The 20,446-nt window shown below is 44.3% G+C and overlaps 1 protein-coding gene across 4 annotated transcripts in view; it reads left to right on the top strand.

The window, feature by feature from the left end:
• The first annotated feature begins 1,459 nt into the window (after nucleotides 1-1,459).
• Nucleotides 1,460-20,446, top strand: part of Cnot10 (CCR4-NOT transcription complex subunit 10) — a 50,199-nt gene continuing 31,212 nt past the window's right edge. For all 4 annotated transcript variants that reach the window (XM_055601597.1, XM_055601595.1, XM_055601596.1 and 1 more), the window contains exons 1-7: nucleotides 1,460-1,719; nucleotides 10,205-10,299; nucleotides 11,044-11,205; nucleotides 13,927-14,077; nucleotides 17,253-17,395; nucleotides 18,340-18,426; nucleotides 18,932-19,015. In XM_055601597.1, coding sequence (XP_055457572.1) covers nucleotides 1,698-1,719; nucleotides 10,205-10,299; nucleotides 11,044-11,205; nucleotides 13,927-14,077; nucleotides 17,253-17,395; nucleotides 18,340-18,426; nucleotides 18,932-19,015 — 744 coding nt within the window. In that variant the 5' untranslated portion in view covers nucleotides 1,460-1,697. The remainder of the gene's footprint in view (nucleotides 1,720-10,204; nucleotides 10,300-11,043; nucleotides 11,206-13,926; nucleotides 14,078-17,252; nucleotides 17,396-18,339; nucleotides 18,427-18,931; nucleotides 19,016-20,446) is intronic.

The raw sequence follows: 20,446 nt of genomic DNA, 5'->3' as shown, positions 1-20,446 counted from the left end.
CCTTCTTTTGTGTGTGTATGAGTGTGTGTGTGTGTGTGTATGTGTGTTGTTGTGCCAGATTCAAGAGACCCCAAAAGACCAGCACCAGGAGTCGAGTCTGTTGCAAAACATTGAGGATCTTTTTATTTACAAGCTACAGCTTGGGCTTATACACCTTTGCCACCATAACAGTGAGAGCAGAGAGCCTCCTGCTCAGGTTAGGTGGTTAAATTAAAGAGTCGGGTCCCTCCCAGTACACCCAAAGCAGGGGGATTCCTGCCTGGCAAACATCTATTGGTTGAAACACAAAAGGGGACGTTGCATTTTTTAATTGATTGGCTATAGGAAGGCCCCCAAACCATTAATGGTCTGACTTCCCTTGTTTGGCTGTCCTAGGGGAGAGGGGCCAGTTTCCTAGCAACTGTATCTCTAGTGGGCAGGAATAGAATTCAGTAAGGCTAGTCTTCCCTGCAGGTGGCTGGACATGTCTCCACCTGGCTGGCTTTTGTTCAGGCTTGTGCTTTAAACTTTTAATTCTTTGGTCTCTCAGTGTGTGTGTGTGTGCACAATTGTTCCCATCCTTTAAAAATGTGTAATCTCTCTTAGAGGACACGGTTCACATCCTTAACTGCCCATTTCCCTGCATGCTCAGGAAATAAAGCTTTTATTTTTAAGCTTCCATCTTTGAAGTGAGTTTTCTCAGCTTCCACCCTGAAACCAATATGTCTTTGAACCTGTTACCATAAACTTTGGTTGTTCCCTTGGTGGGAAAAGAAGGATGGAATGCGTGCTTCTGGAGCCCAAGGCTATGGTCACCGAACAAAACCAGTTTGGGAATAAGCCTTTGCCACAAAGATTTCCAGCTAGGGATACATAGTGAGACTCTGTCTCAGAAAATTAAACAAACAGCAACAACAACAACACTGTCAAGATATGTTGGATATGGCTCAGTGGTTATTGTTCTTGCAGAAGATCTGAACTTGAATCTAAATCATTGTGCTTACTAATAGTGATGCACTAAGTTAATGTCTTGGATAGGACCGTTGTCCCATAGTAAATTAACGATTCAGTATTCACAATAAGGGAAACCGGATGCATAATACAGTAACTCTGTGAATGATTTTTTGCAACGTGGCCACAAATAACAAAACGGCTCTAAAACTTAAAAATGTCTTTTATCTGGGGGTGTGGCCTGCAACAACGCCTTCTTCATAGGGTTGTTGTGGGAAAGTAGTGACAGGACAGGCGATGTGAGACTCAGCACTTAAGCATCAGGTGTAGTGCCTGTCAATTTTGGTGAAACGCGGAACAAAATGCCCTGCGCCTTCCGTGTTTCAGACAGGACCTCCACTAGAGCACTTCCGGCTTTACACACGGGCGCGCTTCCGGGGCTGAGGCCAGCCCCGGTTCCCACGCACAGATGGCCGCGCTACTGGCCCCGCCCCGGAAGTAGTGTCCCTTGGACGCTACAGGACGGAAGTTGTGGATGGCGGGGAAAACAGCCCTGCACAGGCGCATCTGTTGGTGCTGTTGCTAGACGACGAGCCGTAGCTTCGTCACTTCTTCGGCCCATAGTCCGCTCAGCACCGAGCCACAGGCGGCGGGCCCCGGGTGGAGCGTAAGAGTTGTCCCCACGCCGTGCAGGATCCGCGGCCAGCCGGGCGGCGGGAGTCGGGGCCACGCCACCTGCAGGGAAGAACTCGAGCCGAGGCGGGAAGATGGCTGCAGACAAGCCCGCAGGTGAGCCGCCTGCGCCGCGCCCCAGGGGCTGACACACTGCGCTCGGGGACGGCGGGCCCCGGGTGGGGGACTCGAGAGCCGCTTGTCTTCGCTTTTGTGCTTCTGCCCCTCACTTTTCCCAGCTGTCTTTGCTGCGTGTCCAGTGGTCTTCTGCCGTGACTCGCCTTGAAGCCACTTGAAGACCATCCTTCCTTGCTCTCCAAGATAATTCTGGCCCAGGAAGCTCCAATTTGTCAGTCCGCTTTCCAGATGCTTCAAAGCAAGGTGTTCCCGAGCATAGGCAGTTAGTTGCCTTAAGGGCCCCAGGCTCAGTTCCTGAAAGTTCCCTCTGGTCAGCGTGACCCGTGGAATCCTCCTTTTGAAAACTTTAAATAGACGTGACGTTTCAGTATGTCTTTTGCCTGCTCTCAGTTATCTTGTTTGGATACTTGCTTTTTTTCTAGGTCCTCGAGATTAACTTCTTCTAAAAAGTCCTCCTTATGTGTGTGGGTGTAGGTGCCTGCAGAGCCCAAAAGAGGATGTTGTATCTTGTAGAGCTGGAGTTAAACTGTTGTGGGCCGCCTCTTGCAGGTGCTGGGAACACAGGCTTGGTCCTCTTTAAGAGCAGCAAGTGCTGTTAACCCCCAGCCATCTTTTCAGCCCCAAGATTAAGTTCTTACTCTCTATGGTTTTCTGTGGTGCCTCCTCTGTAATTTTTCCCATTCGGGAAATAAGAGTTTCTAACTCATTCATTACCTGGAAAGTCCGCTATTTTTCTTTCAAGAAGGTAATATTTGTTGTGGTATTCAGGTTTTAGTGAAAGAAACTTAAATGACAAGACTCTAAAGTGATCAGAGTACCTTTGACAGTGAAATTTAGTTAGAAAAAAAAAATCTCAGTGGGCGTAGATTTTAGGTGGTCCTTATCTCAACAACTGACCAATGAGCCTATCCCAATTCAGGTACACCTAAACAGAACCATTGGAGAATATTCTCAGTGGTCCTTTTTAACAAAACAGTAAAGATTGAAAGATTATAGAGTGTAGTGTGGAATTGTTTGTTTGGTTGATTGATTAGTGATTGAGACAGGGTCTCTCTCACTCGGTAGCCCTTGCTGTCCTGGAGCTTGCTATGTAGATCAGGCTCTTCTCAAACTCAGAGATTTAAAGTCTCTGCCTCCTGAGCACTAGATTAAAGGTGTGTCCCACTGCTATAGAGTTTTAGATAGGTTGGTCAGAGAAAGTTTCTTGTGAGGTGATTTTTGTAACTGTTTTAAATTGTGGGTACATGCACATGAGTACAGATGCCTGAAGGCTTTCAGCAGAGTTGGGTCTCCTGGAGCGGAGTTGGAGTTGTAGAATCAAACTCTGGTCCTCTAAAGAGCAGTATGTGCTCTTAATCACAGAGCCCCAAGGTGATTTTTTTTTTTTTTTAATTTGTGAGTATGTGTGAATGCATGTGTGTATATGCATGCTTTGGCTTTCAAGGATTGAGCTCATCATCAGGCTTGCATCCTCAGGTGCAAGCATCATCATCAACTGAGCCACCTGCTGACCCAACCCCTGCTGGGATAATATTTGAACAGAGATCTGAATACAATGAAGGAATGAGCCATATGGTATATGAAGAGTATGCATTGCCTGTCCAAGTCAAGACAAGGAACCAACTTTGTCCTTGTTAACTAAGGCATGGCTTCCTGCTTGTAGAGTCCGTTGCAGTCGCCTCCCTGGAACCGTCTTACTGTACACAGGACTGCCACTTTGCGTCCTCGTTCAGTCATATAGCACTCCTCCGCTGGTTCCAAACTCACAGGGTCCTGTGCAGACACTCCTTTAGATGTTTAAGTGAGTGCGACGTAGCCTGCCTCTGAGGGCTTGTGCTCCTGTTTGGTAAGAGCTGTGTAGAATGTTTGATTGAGAAGATGCAGGGTAACCTTGATGTTCTTGGGTTAGGACACTGTACTTGCTGAGATTTGAATTTGTATAAAGTACCTGAGTTTGGTTGGTAAAGTTCTCATGGATCTCTGCTGTTAAGTGGCATGGTTCTGCCTGGGCACGGTGGCACATGCCTATGATCCTAGCACTCAGGAGGCAGAGGCAGGTGGATCTCTGAGTTCAAGGCTAGCTTGGTCTACAAAGTTCAGGATGGCCAAGGCTACACAGAGAAACCCTGTCTCTGAAAAATAATAAAAACCAAGGTTTAAATAACATGTGTCTGGCCTTAAGCTCTCCATATTTTATCTTTCACACTAGTCTTTTTAGAACTTATTTTTAATTTATATTTGTGTGCATGTCTTTGTGTGGGTATATGCATATCTGGAGAGGTATCAAAGGATGCCAGAGGAAGGTGTTTTGATACCCTGGAGCTCCAGTTACAGCAGTTCTGAGCGGCCTGGTGTGGCTGTTGGGATTCAGACTCTGGTATCTAGTCACAGCAGTCTTCAGAAAGTGTTGTTAGTCACTTTCTATCCAGGCTGGTTGCTCTACTGATCTGTTGCAGCTTTCGTTTTCGTGAATGTGTGGATATGGTCTGTGTACATGTTTTGTCTGCGGGGTAAACATGTGCCATGGCATGTGTGTGGACATGAGGGAAAAGCCTTGGGTGTCTTTTCCTTCCACCTTTAAAAAGTTATTTATTTATTATTATTTTTTTTGTGTGCATTGGTATTTTGCATGCATGGATGTCTGTGTGAGGGTATCAGATCTTGGAGTTACAGACAGCTGTGAACTGCCATGTGGGTGCTGAGAATTGAACCTGGATCTTCTGGAAGAGCAGTCAGTGCACTTAACTGCTGAGCCATCTCTCTAGCCCCCCCCATCTTATTGTTTTTTTTTTTTTAAGATTCATGTTATGGAGGCTGGAGAGATGGCTCAGTGGTCAAGAGGACTGACTGCTCTTCCGGACGACCTAGGTTCAATTCCCAGCACCCATATGTCGGCTCACAACTATGTCTTCCAGATCTGACACCCTCATACAGACACCCATACAGCCAAAACACAAATGCACATAATATAAAAATAAATTTTTTAAAAAAGCTCATGCTGATATGAAAGGGTGTATTTTAATTTGAATTATATGTATGTTTGTGTGTCTGTGTATGGTTATGTGCCTGAGAATGTAGTGCCTGCAGAATTCAGAAGAAGGTGCCAATCTCCTCGAAGTGAAGTTACAGGCAGTTGTGAACCTCCTGGCATGGGTGCTGGGAACCAAACTCTAGAAGAACAGTATTCTGCTCTTAACCACTGAGCCATCTGTCCAGCTGTCCACTTTGTATGTGCAGCAAGGTCTTTTTGGTTGTTTGCCTCTGGGCTGCATAGTCCAAGCTAGTTTCCCTCCAAGTTTCCAAGGGGTTTGCTTGTCTTCATTGTGGGAGTGCTGGGATTACAGGCACACGCCACCCTGGCTTTAAACAGGTTCTGAGGGTCTGACCTAAGGTTGTAAGGCTTGTGTGCCAAGCACTTTTACCTGTTAAGCTATCTCCCCAGTTTCTCACTGGCTTTATTTTTTCTAAACTAATCATTGGATGCCCTATTTTCTTCTCTATAAATTTCCTAAGACTGCCTCATTGGTTAGCCACTAAGTCCTTACTTTTTCATATGGCTTGTGAGCTTTTTCAGTCTCTCTTCATGCTCTAATACATGTTTAGCAGTCAGAAGACAACTTGTGGGAGTCAGTTCTTTCCTACCAGTTCTTTATTTCCAAGAATTGAACTTAGGTTGCCTGGCTTGGTGGCCTAAGAAGTTTTGGTTTTTTGTTTTGTTTTGTTTTGTTTTTTAAGATTTATTATGTATGCAGTGTTCTGTCTGCATGTACACCTGCATGCCAGAAGAGGGCACCAGATCTCACTATAGATGGTTGTGAGCCACTGTATGGTTGCTAGGAATTGAACTCAGGACCTTTGGAAGAGTAGCCCGTGCTCCTAACCTCTGAGCCATCTCTCCAGCTCCCCCCTAGAAGCTTTTTTTTTTTTTTTAAATTTATTTATTATGTATACAGTGTTCTGCCTACATACAGCACCTGCACGCCAGAAGAGGGCACTAAACCTTATTATAGATGGTTTTGAGACACCATGTGGTTGCTGGGAATTGAACTCAGGACCTTTGGAAGAGCAGCCAGTGCTCTTAACCTCTGAGCCATCTCTCCAGCCCCCTTTTTTAAGTGTCAGTGTTCCTATATGTACAGTAAAAAATGGTAATAGTGTCTTTCTCCTAAAGCCAGTAAAGGCTCAAATGACATCAGCTATGTGGCCTGAAGGGGGTTGTTTGTTTTCATACTTTTTCAGCCAAGGTCTCACTAAGTAGCCTTGGCTGTATTGAGGATTCTCTATGTAAACCAGGATGGCCTCAAACTCCGAGAGACCCATCTGTCTCTGCTTCCCAAGTACTGGAATTAAAGAAATCCATCACCATACCTAGTCTTTTGGGTGTTTTGTTGTTGGTGGTGGTGGTGGTGTTTGTATGTTTGCTTTTTAAGACTGTGTGTAGTCCTAGCTGTGTGTCCTTGAACTTGCTCTGTAGGCCAGGCCATCCTCAAGAGATCCGCCTGATCTGCCTCCACCTTAGAGCCCTAGGATGAAAGGCATGTGCCACTGCCACAGGCGCCACCACCACTTGGCTGTGCCCAGCCTTTGTAACTGTCTGCTGAGGGCCTGTGAGATGGCTCAGTGCGTAAAGATGTCTTCTTTCGAGCCTGGCACCCTGAGTTCCATTCCCAGGATCCATGTAGTAGGAGAAAACCACCCTCTTCAAGTTGTCCTCATAGTTGAGCCTCATTTTCTTCATTTGTTAAGTGGGATTTTTTTTTTTTTAAACCAGGTTTCTCTGTGTAGCCTTGGCTGTCCTGGCCTGACTTTGTAGATCAGGCTGGCCTCAAACTCACAGCAATCTGCCTGCCTGTGCCTCTCAGAGTGCTGGGATCACAGGTGCATGTCGCCACGCCTGGCTCATTAAGTGTTAATTTTAATAGCTTTCTAGTTTTCTTATTTCAGAAGGGTATAGATTGTTAGAATCCACCTAAAAAGATGTGTTTTAGCTAACGCCTTCTGAGTAAAACTGAACTTAAATTTGGTAAGTGCTAGCCCAGGGTGCAGGAAGTGAAGAAGAGAAGGCAACAAGAAGACACAGTGTGCTCCATCCCTGCACCCGATCCACCAGAAACTGAGGAGCAGTGCAGTCACTGCTTGTGGGGTTTTTTAAGGGAGCCCCACCCTTGGACACACAGCCTCTGGAAGCAGATTTGAAAGTAGCACGTAGTGGAGAGAGAGGACTGGTCTGTACGGCTTCCTCCTGCTTTCTCCTTGCAGTTGGTTAGGGTCCTCTAACAGAAAAGAACAGATTTCCTTGTGTGGCTCCTTGGCAGTTGATCGGCCAGTAGATTTAAGCTAGCCTCAGCCTCAGAATCTTCCTGCCTCAGCCTCCTGAGGCACTGAAATTACAGATATGTGTCACGATGCCCAGTTTACCTCAGTGCTGGATGCTAAGTGTCCAAGATCAAATGGCAGCATTTCAGCCTCTGGTAAGGAACCCCCTGGCTGTTGGATAGGGCAGGGGTGCCAGTGTGTGTGAGAGAGATCTGGTGAGCAAATAGGAAGTCAGCTGGGTGTGCTGACACGGGTCTGCAGTCCCAGAATTTGGAAGTTTGAGGTAGAATTACCTGCAAGGTTGAGGTTGGCTTGGGAAATGTAGTGAATTCCAGGCCTTTCTGGGCAACAGACTGAGGCACCCTGAATCAACAAAAGCAAACACAAACCAAAGAGCAGAAGAGGCCAGGCTTCCCATGTGATTAGTGTTTGGAGCTGGCCTTATATTCACGATGTCCCTGCCTCCGTGTGCCGTTGCTGCAGAGCCCTCCTCAGCCCACAGTACCCCTCTGGTTGTGTAACTTCTCTGCGTCATATTGAAGCCACGACCGTGTGGAGTTTAGAGGAGCGCAGTTTTTTCTCTGAGTGGTAGCCACATCTGAGCTGTCCTGACAGCTCTCTGGTGCTTCAGTGAGGGCTGTCATGTTAGCACCCGTAAGGTAGAGGCCAGAGGCCTGCAGATTACACCTTGGCTACACAGTGAGTTGGAGGCTAGCCTGGGCTACATGAGAGCCTGTCTCAAGAACAAAACAAAGTAAAATGGAAAGACATAGTTTACACCGTGCCTTGCCAAAGCATTGCTGATATTTTGTGACTGTGTTGTTCTGTCCCTTTCAGCGCTGCTGTTTTCAGTCCTTCCCAGGGACTGTTTTTCTGGACAGTGCTGTTCCTAGTCATCCTCCAATCAGCTTTGCAGCATTAACATTCTGTGTTGGAATATGTGTGTGCTTTCAGTTAACTGACTCTCAGTTTGGAAGAGGTGTTACGTTTCTTTTCTGTGTGGTTGAAACCTAGAGGTACGCGTGTGCGTATGCGTGTTTGTGTGTGTGTGGTTGGAAATGAAGTCTCTTAGCTTAAAGAGTGTCAAAGTCTGTGCGTCCAAGAGCTCTGTTCGCCTGTTCCAGCCGTGCTCACTAGGCCAGGGCAGACAGAGAGCGAAGCTCCTGCAGGAGCGCTCGTACCCGCTCTCCATTGGCAATGGGGACTACTTCTGGACCAGCAAAAGCATGCTGTGGGATTATGTGCAGACGCTGTCTGGTAAGAAGTCGGCAGCCACCCGTGTGTATCTCTTAGAACGTGTGAAACCCGCTTACAGTCTTCAGTGCACAAGATGTTCAAAACAAATCTCACTGAAGTAAAGGCACGGATAAGCCATGCTTGGCGGACACGCGTAAAGGAGCAGCTCAGCTCCAAAATACACATAGAAATGACTTTCAGAGCTGCACACTTTACCTTGAGGTTGGCCAGCTCTGAGGAATTTTGAGACTGTGTTTTTAGGGATGGTGACAGCTCCCTGCATCTGATTTTAGTGGAGGGTAAATGCATAAAATCTTCAGTGTCTTAGATGGGCATTGTGACTCACTTGGGAGGCAGAGGCTAGCCTGAGCTAGCTGTTGCAGGTATATGTGTTTCTGTGTGTTGATTTTTTTAAATTTTATTTTTTTATTAATTACAGTTTATTCACTTTGTGTCCCAGCTGTAGCCCCGTCTCCTGTGTGTTGATTTTTGAGACAGGCTTTCACTATGTAACCCAAGATGGCCGCCGCCTTGTCCTCCTGCCCCCCTGCCCCTCAATGCTAGGGTTATAAAAGTGTCTGGCTGTTCTGATCTGTGTTTCAAAGTTGCTGATGCTTAGGCCCCGATGATTTATTAAAGAATGTCAGTTAGGGGGCTGGAGAGATGGCTCAGTGGTTAAAAGCACTCACTGCTTTACTGAACGTTCTGCGTTCAATTCCCAGCAACTGCATGGCAGCTCAAAACTGTCTGAGGTACATACAGACAAGAGTACCCATAGATAGGTAGGTAGGTAGGTAGGTAGGTAGGTAGGTAGGTAGGTTGAAATAGAGATAAACACATATAAATTAATCCCTAAAAAAGGAATGTCATCCAGACCTAGTGTTGTGCTGCATATCTCCAATCCCAGGACTTGAGAGGTGGAGGCAGGAGAATCAGCAGTTCAGAGCTGGCTTTCACTGTACAGAGTTCAGGGACAGCCTGGGCTATATGAGATCCTGTCATAAAAAAAAAAAAAATAGCCGCACCAATGTAATAATAATTTATACTTAAGTTTTTAAATATTTATTTTAATTTATGTGTGTGAGTATTTTGCATGCCTGGTGCCCTCAGAGTTCAGAAGAGAGTGTTGAGTACCCTGGAACTGGAATTAAAAGGTTGTGAGTTACCATGTGGATGTTAGGAATTGAACCTTCATCCTGCAGGAGCAACAAATGCTGTCAAGTGTCTCCCTAGCTCCCAGTTAAGAGAATTTTAAAGAGGAATGTGAAGTAGAGTAAAATTCTCCATCCCAAAGGTGACCATTTAAAGTTGGGTGTATAGCCTTGATTTTATACATATGCATATTTACATGGTTTTGATTTACAAAATCATGTTGGGTTCGGGAAAGGATGTTGGTTGGCTTGTGAGACTGGCAGTGAACCTAGGATGTTCCACATATTAGACATCATTCTGCCTTTCGGTTGTTCTGTCTCCAGTCACTCCTCCACCCCACCCCCTGTGGTTCTGGGGCTCAGACCCAAGGCCTTAACTGCTAGGCATGCTCCTCTGCCACTCGGCCAACGTCACTACCACCTTGCCTCGTTCTGTTTTGTATGAAGTATGGAACACTTCAGATCATCCCTGCAGGTGATCCCTGCAGCTGGGCCTTGTTGCTCTGCTATCATTCCGGTTTATACATGGGCTGTCAAAATGAGCACTTGATTGTATTTAAAACAAAACACAACGAACAACTTCATCTCGCTATCTTTCTTGGGCTGGTCTTGAACTCCTGGATTTCCAACAGCCTCTCTATCCTGTAAGACTGGGCATCAAACCCAGGTTGTCAGGCTTGCATGCAAACAAGTTTTTTCTCTTGCTGAACTGTCTTGGTGGTCCATGCTTCCATTTCTAAAGAATCCTTGTGTGTTTGCAGATCAAGGAGCAGAGAAGCATGAGGGGGCAGGCCAGTCGTCTGGGGTCACTGACCAGGAGAAGGAGCTGTCCACCAGTGCGTTCCAGGCCTTCACAGTAAGAACTGGCTCCTCTCCTCACCTACCCAAATCAGGACTCTTCAAAACAAGCTTGATTTATAAATATTATTCGGTCATAATTCAACAGTTAACTTTAGGGAGAAGTAGGTTTCATTTTAAGTAAACAGGGTAAAAACATTGGAAGTTCTTTGAGCCACCCCCAACTTCTTGTTTTCACAAACATGCTTTAACTCCAACTTGTTTGAGTCTTTTAAATTTAGATTTGTAATGTGTGGATCGGTCAGTCTTTCCATTTCCCTACTCCATTCAGTTTTTGTCTTGAATGTACTTTAAGGCGAAACAACAAATATTTGTCAGAATTACAACTTCTCTGACATTAAACAACGTGAGAAAACTTTATGATATACATGTGCATACATTTGAAATATAAATTAGACAGAAGAATTTGATTTGCATTTAAATATATTTACTAGAATCTGGCCTTTGGAATAATTGTACTCCCTTTCTTGGCTAGCCTCTGCCATCCGACCTTGCCAGCAATATGTGCACATTATCTATCATGTCTGCATATGTGTGCTGTGGCTGTGAGAGTTTGAGTCCTAGACAGTGCACGACACGGTGTTCATTGATGTGCCTATCGCTCTGCCTAGGGCTTGTCTTAGAATACTCAGTGTGAGTGAAGATGAGGGAAACATATTTGGAAAAGCTATACTGTTTTTAAAGCTGATATGGAATTTTGTGTATATATGTGTGGTTTTGTTTGTCTTTTGTTTCTTTTTAGTCTGGAAATTATGATGCCTGTCTGCAACATCTTGCCTGTCTCCAAGATATAAACAAAGATGATTACAAAATAATTTTGAATACAGCAGTAGCTGAATTTTTTAAAAATAATCAAACAACAACAGATAATTTGAGACAAACACTTAACCAGCTGAAGAATCAGGTGATAAATGAATTTAAGTGTAAAAATTTGTTGTGTTAATTTGTGAAATACAAATAGTTAAAGAAAATAATGTGTTTTTTTTTTTTTTTTGCCGATACTGATGACAGAATTTCTACGTATTTAAATTCTTTGTTGCTATTAGTTTTGTTTGGATTTAATTGTTATTCCAGTTCTAACACTGGGGAGGCACTAGCCAGCCAGCCTAACTTATTTAGCAACTCCAAGAAGAAAACAATAAAGGAAAATATGCAATGTTGACCGTTAGCCTTCACAGGTGCGTCACACACATGAACACACAACAGAAAATTTAAAATACAATTAATATTACAAAAAGAGTTGCCTCTGTTTAGAAATGGAGTTTTCTCTATTTAAGACACTTTTTAATGTGAAGATAGTGCCTGGAGAGGTAATGAAGAGCTCCTGTGAGCAGGTTAGCCAGGGTCTTCTCCTCCCTCTGAGTTTCCCTTCAGTGTCAGCCTCACCATGTTGGTGACTGAGTTATGATTATGAACCATTTCTGTGCAGCTTTGGGTTCCATGCTGTCAGCCACGCCAAGGTTAAAGCCATGTACGCTAAGCCACTGCATGATTTGGGGAAATGCCAGTCTTAGAATTAATCTAATAATGTTATGTGATAATTTATTGTAATTTTTATGATAGCAAAGGAATGTTAGTTTTAATGTAGCTAGAATTCTAGTTATGTGTGTTATACGTAACTAGAGACTTGTGAAGTGTAAAGAGGTTCAAGGCCAGTCTGGTTTACAAAGTGAGTTCCAGGCCAAGCCAGGGCTACATACCTGTCTCAAAAAAACAAAAAACAAAAAACAAAAACAAAAACAAAAAAACAAATAATAGGGGCTGGGGAGATGGCTCAGAGGTTAAGAGAACTGGCTGCTCTTCCAGAGGTCCTGAGTTCAATTCCCAGCAACCACATGGTAGTTCATAAGCATCTGCAGTGAGATCTGGTGCTCTCTTCTGGCATGTAGGCAATGTATATGTAATAAATAAATAAATCTTAAAACAAAAATCCAGGTATGTGCATACCTTTAATCCCAGCACTCAGGAGGCATAACACTATAGTTTGAGGACAGCCAAAGTTGTATAGTAAGACCCTGTTTCAAATACACAAAAAAAAAATAATAATTATTATAATAAAAATACAAACCTGAGGGGCATAGGAGAAGAGGGAAGGAGGGTGGAATTGAGAAGGGATGGGGAGGGGGCCTCAGCTGGGATACAAAGTGAATAAACTGTAATTAATAAAAATAAAATAAAAAACATAATTGATAGCATGAATAAAATATTTGAAAGCCAAAAACAAACAAACAAACAAACCTAGCCTTTAATCCCAACACTTGTTAAGACAAGGTAGGAGGATTGCTGTGTGTTTTAGGTCATCCTGGGCCATAGAATGAGGCCCATCTCAGAACTTGTATTTTTTAAAAAATAGAAAAGATGGCCTGGAGAGATAGCTCAATGTTTAGAGTCAGAGCACTTCCTGCTCTTGCAGAAAGAAGACCATAACACCCACGTGGTCTGGCAGACATACATGTGGTATACATGCATGCATGCAAACATTCATATGCATAAATAAAATAATTAAATCTAAAAAGGGGGGAAGAAAATAAAAATGCTGGACCAGTGGGATGGCTCGGAGTGTAGACACGCTTGCCACACCATCCTGTCCTCTGACCTCCATGCCTGCACTGTGACACATCTCCTTCCCCTCATCATGAGCGCACACAGTAATAGTTCGTTAATCTTTTAAAATGTCATTGGCTTGACATTTTAAAGAGATGGCTCAGTGATTAAGAGTGCTGGGTGCTGCTGTTCCAGAGCACCTGGGTCTGGTTCCCAGCATCCAGGTGGCAGCTTACAATCATTTGTAACTTCAGTTCCAGGGGATCCAGTGTCCTTTCTTGCCTCTGAGGTGGTTCACGTGTAGGCATGCAGGCAAATACTCATACAGATTAAATAAAAAAGATAAAAGCTTTTTAAAAGGCTTATTCTAACCATCAACTGCAATGCAGTTGCTTGGGTTTTGTTGCTTGTTATCTTTTAAAACGTATTATTTTTTACTATGGGACTAAGCCCTTAAATATACTCCCTTGGTCTTGGACAACGTAATTAAGCCTATGATGAAGAAGATGAATATCTGTATTTTCACAGTGTAGCTTCGGCTGGCCTGGGACTTGCTTTGTAAGCCAGGCTCAGAATGTTTTCTTTAACAGAACTTTACTATGTTTGACAGGTGGAATAATGTCTAGTATTTGGGACTAATTAAAATCTGAAGGTACTATTTTACTGTTGTTTTGTTTTGTTTGAGACAGCGTTTCTCTGTATCCTTCTTGCTGTCTTAGAACTCCCTCTGTAGAGCAGGGCTGGCCTAGAACGCAAGGATCCACCTGTCTCTGCCTCCCAGTCCTGGGATTAGAGTGGTTTCACCAGCCTGACAAAAAAGAAGGTACTATTAAATGTGGGAAAATCAGAATGAAATATATGAAACTGGGCGTGGTGGCATACATCAGTGTTGACACTATTCAAAAGATAGGCCTGGAACTCACTGTGTAGCCTCTGCTGACCTTGAACTTGTGGTAGTTCTCTTGCCTCAGCTTTTGTAGGTGCTGAGATGACAGGGGCGTGTCAGAAACCCAGCTGAATCCTTTCTTTGCTGTTTGTTTCCATACTGTTGTTGGAGCCTTCTGCTTGGATTGTTTTGTAGGTCCACTCAGCTGTTGAAGAAATGGATGGATTGGATGATGTTGAAAACAGCATGTTGTATTATAATCAAGCAGTCATTCTTTATCATCTGCGGCAGTATACAGAGGCCATATCTGTTGGTGAAAAACTTTATCAGTTCATAGAACCTTTTGGTATGTTATTTGTCGAGCCAAATACTCATCCTCTTACGTTGTGTTTTTATCTAGATGATCTGATCAGAGCTCTATGTCAGCATTTAAAGGGAAAAAAGAGTGGGGGAAATAGATAACTCAGCCAGTAGAGTGCTTGCCTTGCAAATGTGAGGACCTGAGTTCAGTGCCACGTAAGAATAGCTGGGCTTGGTGGTATATGCTTATAATCCAGTGCTGGGGAGGCAGGCACAGGTAGAGCCCTTGAGTTTGCTGGCTAGATGGCTTGGCTTGCCATCTAGGTATTGAAATGCCTGTTTCAGAAAACTAAAGTCAGGGACTGGAGAGATGGCTCAGTGGTTTAGAGCACTGGGGCTGTTCTTCTAGGACATGGATTCAATTCTGTCACTCTCAGAAAATCTGATGCCTTCTTCTTCATCAAGCACCAGGCGTGTATGTGTGCACAGACATATATCAGGTACCAGGCATGTATGTGTACACAGACATACATTTAAGTAAAACAGCTAAAGTGAACAGTCACTAAGCAACAAGAGCAGAGGCTCCTCTGTCTTACACACACACATGCACACATTCAACTGCACCCGTATGAAGTGACCAAAAATAACAAAGCGTAATGCTGTGTCAACTTTTCTAAATTTGTTTTTAGTCTAGAGAAGGCCAGTTTTCCTTTAGCACGCCTTCCTACCAGAGTTCTTGGTGCCCACATGCTTTCACACGCCTGTAACCCTAACATCCTGAACTCACAGACAGGAGGACCTGTTCAGGGTTATCTTCTGATATATACTGGGTTTGAGTCCAGCTGGGCTTCATCAGACCTTGTCAAAGAGGAAGAAAAGAAGGGGAAAAGGGAAAAAATATCCAAGCTGTAGGGTAGTAGAAAGACTTCTTGTCTTTTCTTTGTTATTAAATATCCCTTAGTGACCTGAAGCCTTTCTTGCCTTAATGTACATTTAAAAAGATTGTGAGGACTGGAGAGATGATGGCTCAGTGGTTTGAAGTACTTGCTGCTCTTGTGGAAGACCTGGGTTCGGTTCCCAGCCCTACATGGCCACCACCAACTGTCTGCAACTTCAGTTCCAAGAGATCCAGTGCCCTGTTCTGGCCTCAGTATACACCAAAGACACACCTACATACATGCAGGCAAAACACTCATGTGCATAAAATAAACATTTTAAAAGGAACATTCTGGAATGCTAGAGGCCATGTTGTAGCATTTCATTTCTCTGTTGCCATGCTGAAATGTCTACATGCAGAGAGGGCGATACGGCTTTGGGTTTGCATACTCTTGCTGGCTGGAGTGGAAGCCTGAGAAAGGTGAGGGCCGCCGGCAGGTCAGCGCAGGCAGGTGTGGCTAGAGCGCACCACTGCTCTCCAGCCACATGCAGCCTGCAATTCCTGTTAGGGTCAGATGGCTAATGGGCCGTCCTGACGAACACCTGTCTGTTGGTGGTCACCACACAGCGGGTGTGGAGGGGGTGCTGATGGTGGGGTGGCAGTTGGGCAGAGGATAAGTAGAGGCCCCTTTGACAGCTAGTTGAGCAGTTGGTAAATGACCGGAGGGAGCTCTTTTGAGTGGCCTGTTGAGTGGAGAGGCTGCCAGGAAACGGCAGCGGTAGGCGCTGTGTGACGAGGCACTAAGTGTCTCCGTGCTCCGTGAAGGTAGATGTCACAGTGGCAGCGCTTATTCTGAATCCCTCCAGCAGCGTATAGAATGCTGTTAATCTGTCCTTCGGCTAAGAGCCTATAAAACAGCGGTGGGCCATTCAGATCCATTTGTTTTTACGAAAATTGTTTCAGTGTTTCTATTTAAAAGTATCTGTATTTCAAATGTTTATTTTTATGTGTGTTGGGGTATATCTGTGTGTGGGTGTGTGCACATGAGTACAGATGCCTGGAAATCAAAGACACGGGGTACCCTAGAGCTGGAGTTACAGGCAGTTGTAAGCTACCTGATGTGGGTGCTGGGAACCAAACTTGGATCCTCTGCAGCAAGCTTTCTTACTGTTTGAGCCACTCTCTAGCCTCTTATTTTTGAGACAGAGTCTCACTCTGTAGCCCTGGCCATGGGACCAGCCTTGCCTGGAACTCTCAGAGATCTGCCTCTCCTGAGTCCTGGAGTGAAAGGCGTGTAATATCAGGTGCAGCCAATTGTTTACTTCTTGGGTTTTGTTTCTTTTTGTTTTATTTTGAGCAGTTTTGAGTTCATAGCAAAATCACGACACCACTATTTCCCGTTGCCTTCACTCATCAACATTCCCCATCACAGCTGCCCCTCACTGGTGAGCATCAGTGTGCAAGCTACAGTGGATGAGCCACACTAACACACCACAGTCCCACAGAGACATAGCTCACACTAGGGTTACTCCTGATGTACGTTTCATGCATCTGGACAAAGTACCTACCTCCTGGGGTATTGTTCTGAGCACAGTCACTGCCCTAAAATGCTGTTTCCTGGCTGTCTTCCCTCCTCTCCCACAGACACGGAGCTTTCTGCCATCTTTATAGTTGTGCTTCTTCCAGAGGGCCCAAGGGGAGCGCTCATTAGCCATGCTCTTCATGTAACTTAGCCATTAAGTGCCGTAGACCAATGCTACAAGCCAGGCATGGCTCTGGTGTGTGGGGTTATTAAAGTGAGTTAAACAAAAACTGTGGCCCGTGTCACTTACTGGAGAAAGAGCAGACCTGTTATCAGGTGGTTGGATGCTGTGAGGTAGTGCCAAAACCAGCTCGGAGGATCAAGGTTGACTAGGCACTTTGGGATCCAATAATCAAGCAAAGCCTCTGACCCGCCAGGCATACTGTGTGGCACACATGCACAGACACATGCATGCACTCACACATGCGCACATGCATACTCGTAGTCACAATAAATAAAAATCAGAATTTAAGCGGTGTGCAAATTTACTGTGTATTAGTAAGTTCTAAAGCAAGTACTGAAATTGAGGCTTCTTCCTCTACATGGCTAGCCTTAAAGACTACCAAGAACAGGCTGGAGGCCCCATAGAACTACAGCAGTGCGTGGATAGCACGCTGCTTTCATTCATGGCTTTAATGACATCTTGCTCTTTTTTTTTGAATGAAGATGTTCATTTTGCAGAGCTCTGTGTGCTGTTTATAGGTAAGCAGAGATGTGTGCTCAACCTTGGATTGTAACTTATTTGTGTCTTTGTTTTGCCAGAAGAAAAATTTGCCCAAGCAGTGTGCTTTCTGCTTGTAGACTTGTATATATTAACCCACCAAGCTGAGAAAGCTCTGCATCTTCTTGCTGTCCTAGAAAAAATGATTTCACAAGGTAGCAACAACAAAAACGGAAAGAACGAGGTGAGTTCCCAGGCATTAGACTGAGACTTAAAAGTGTGACCCATGTCTCATGAGAGAGAGCATTGTAGCAGCTTCATGGAGATGTGATTCACAGAAACTGTAGTGTCTGCCCAAAACTTATAAACTACCTTTTAAAACTTTTCATCTATTTACATTTGTGTGTTTTACATTTTTCAACCCAACAAGTATGTTGGGATTCCAGTTGAATGCTCTCAGCATTATTCCTAAACTTTGTGTTTTGTATTTCAATTTTGTATTTGGTACTTGTATTTGGAGAAATAGGCCTTGGTTCAGTAGATGTGTATGTGTGTAGTAGGTTCTCATCATCTGGCTGCATGCAGTCCTTATCCTCTGGGCCCTCTGCTCCGAAGGATGGGTGGAGTTCAATGAGTTCCCGGGTAGAAAGGAAGAAAATTAGGGAAGTGTCCAGGAATTTTGTCCTGTGTTTGATTTGAATATTCAAACAGTCCGGCACATCAAAGTAACTGTAGAGAAAACAGCAGGGAGGAATGAATGGTGGGCCAGAGCTGATTCTGGTGCTGAAATGAGCAGTGTGGAAGTGTGGAGAGCTGCTGGGATGATGTCACTAGAGGGGAAGTGGGTCCACTCATAAGGAAGGGGGGAGGTTGAGTGTTTCTGAGGAAATTAGGGTTCAGTGGTATTGGCAGTGTTCAGAGTGGAAGAGGGTGTAAGAAGACAGGGTCTGTCTTTGAGTTTTAGAGAGTTGTCTGAGTGGCAGCTACAATTTTAAGGTGGGCCCATGGTTATGTTCATCTGTCAGTTTCCTGGTAGGCATGCCACTGGCTCTCCATCCCCAGGAGTGGACTCTGCAGTGGGTTTGATTTAGAATAGGTCTCTGGGTACTTGACTTGGGCATTTTGAACTTAGCTCAGTTGGAAATCAGTTACCATTACAAATATTTGGTTGACTTTGTCTCACTACAGACTGGCAATAATAGCAGCAAAGACGGATCCAATTCTAAGGCTGAGAGTGGAGCTTTAATAGAGGCTGCAAAGTCCAAGATACACCAGGTAGGCATGTTCAAAGAGGGGTCGTGCGCTGAAGCAGTGTGGGAGGCTGGTGAAAACAACGTCAAGGCAGTATGTTTACTCAAGAGAAAGGCTTGTGGTTTAGAGTGCGGTTATCCCTCTCCATACAGTGTAGCTTCCACAAATTACTGTACAGAAGCTTGAAGAAGCCTAGAGTGGATGATAAAGTAATAGATGGAATTTTTAAGATTGTCTTATGCAATACTTATCTTACATAGATTTGGATTTGTGGGTTTTTGCTCAGGAGTAGAATAATGGCCAGCAGTGCTTGAAACCTTAGTTTCAATCCCCAACACCACAAAAAAAAAAAAAAAAAAAAAAAAAAAGGAAACAAATATTTATGATAATTTTTAAAGTTTCATTTGCATGTGACTGGCATTTGACTATGTTGTAATCAGGTGAGATTTAATGTTCTGGACTAGGAAGCAAAACTTGAGCATGAGTAAATGACCCATTCCTTTTCTTTGTCTCCATTCCTCCTTGACAGTACAAAGTCAGAGCATACATCCAGATGAAGTCCCTGAAGGCTTGCAAAAGGGAGATCAAGTCTGTCATGAACACAGCTGGAAACGTGAGTGCCTCCCGGGCTTTTCTCTTGGTTGTAGTTTCTGCTTTCTTATTTAGACTGTGAAGCTTCGTCAGTGTGCAGTGGTAGAACACATGTCTGTAACTCCAGCTCTCTGGGAAACAGGAAGATTGTGGGCTTGTTGGATTCCAGCCTACCATTGGAAACGTGCTCCAAATTCAGAGAGAGACCCTGCCACAACAGGCTCAGTAGAAAAGAGAGAGGAGACACCTGCCACCTTCTTGTACCCTCTATACATAGGCATGCACACCTACACGAATACACATGGATAAATAAATCTTGGGATTTTGGGGGGCTTGGGGAGTTGGTGGTGATGGTTTTTTGTTTGGTTAGTTTTGTTTTTTAAGACAGGATCTCTCGTGTAGCCCTGGTTGTCCTGGAACTCAGTCTGTAAACCAGGCTGGCCTTGAACTCCTGTTGCTGCCACCACCTAGCTAATAAATTTTGTTTTTAAAAACTGCTAATTGTGCAGTTCCCTGCTTATTCCTGAGGCCATGAACATTTGAGATGGAAGTGCCTCTGCCTAGAAAAATCCCTGAGGCTATGATTTCTTAGTGACCAGAAGGCCTCTGGGCTGACTGGAGGCAGAACAGAGAGAGAAAGAACTAGGCCATAGAAGGAGAACATTTCTGGAATGGAGATTCTCAAAGTACAGTGTCCAGACCCTAAATCAGTACTCTCTGGAGGCCACCCTAGCATGGAGATTTAATGAGTGATCTGAAATCCACAACAAGAATTTTGGAATAGGAAGATTAGTGCCTGCAATCAAACTTTGTCTAAAAGTTCTTCTGTTCACACAGTAGTGACATGGTTTCCTTTTATACTTGGAAGAATAACTGTCATAGGTATTATCAAAAGCTGAACGTGAATGCTAAGGAAAAAGAAAGGATGAGGAACAGTCCTCCCTGAGTTCAGCCTCAAGCTCAGGCACAGACACAAACAGGACACAGTTCTGTCACTTTAGAGGTGGAGGGGGATCAGGAGTTCAAGGCCAGCCTGGGCCACAGTGTGGCCATCTTAAAAACAAGGGCTGGAGAGCTGGCTCAACAGTTAGGACCACGCACTGCTCTTGCAACATGAGTTTGGTTCTCAGCACCTATATCAGGCAGCTCACAGTTGCCTGTAACTCCTGTTCCAGGGAATCCAAAGCCTTTTTCTGACCTCCAAGAGCACTGTTGTCTAGTGCACAAACTACTACTCACATATACATATAATAATTAAAATAAAAATAAAATCTGTGATCCCAGCACTCGGGGAGGCAGAGGCAGGCAGATCTCTGAGTTCGAGACCAGCCTGGTTTACAAAGTGGGTCCAGGACAGCCAAGAATACACAGAGAAACCCTTGTTTCAAAAAACCAAAAAATAAATAAATGAATGAATGAATGAATGAATGAATGAATGAATGAATGAATGAAT

The sequence above is a fragment of the Psammomys obesus genome, unplaced genomic scaffold (genome assembly GCF_907164565.1).
Source record: "Psammomys obesus unplaced genomic scaffold, mPsaObe1.curated_primary_1811, whole genome shotgun sequence".
Taxonomy (NCBI): domain Eukaryota; kingdom Metazoa; phylum Chordata; class Mammalia; order Rodentia; family Muridae; genus Psammomys; species Psammomys obesus.
The sequence above is the reverse complement of the archived record's forward strand: the minus strand, read 5'-3'. Positions and strand labels throughout refer to the sequence as shown.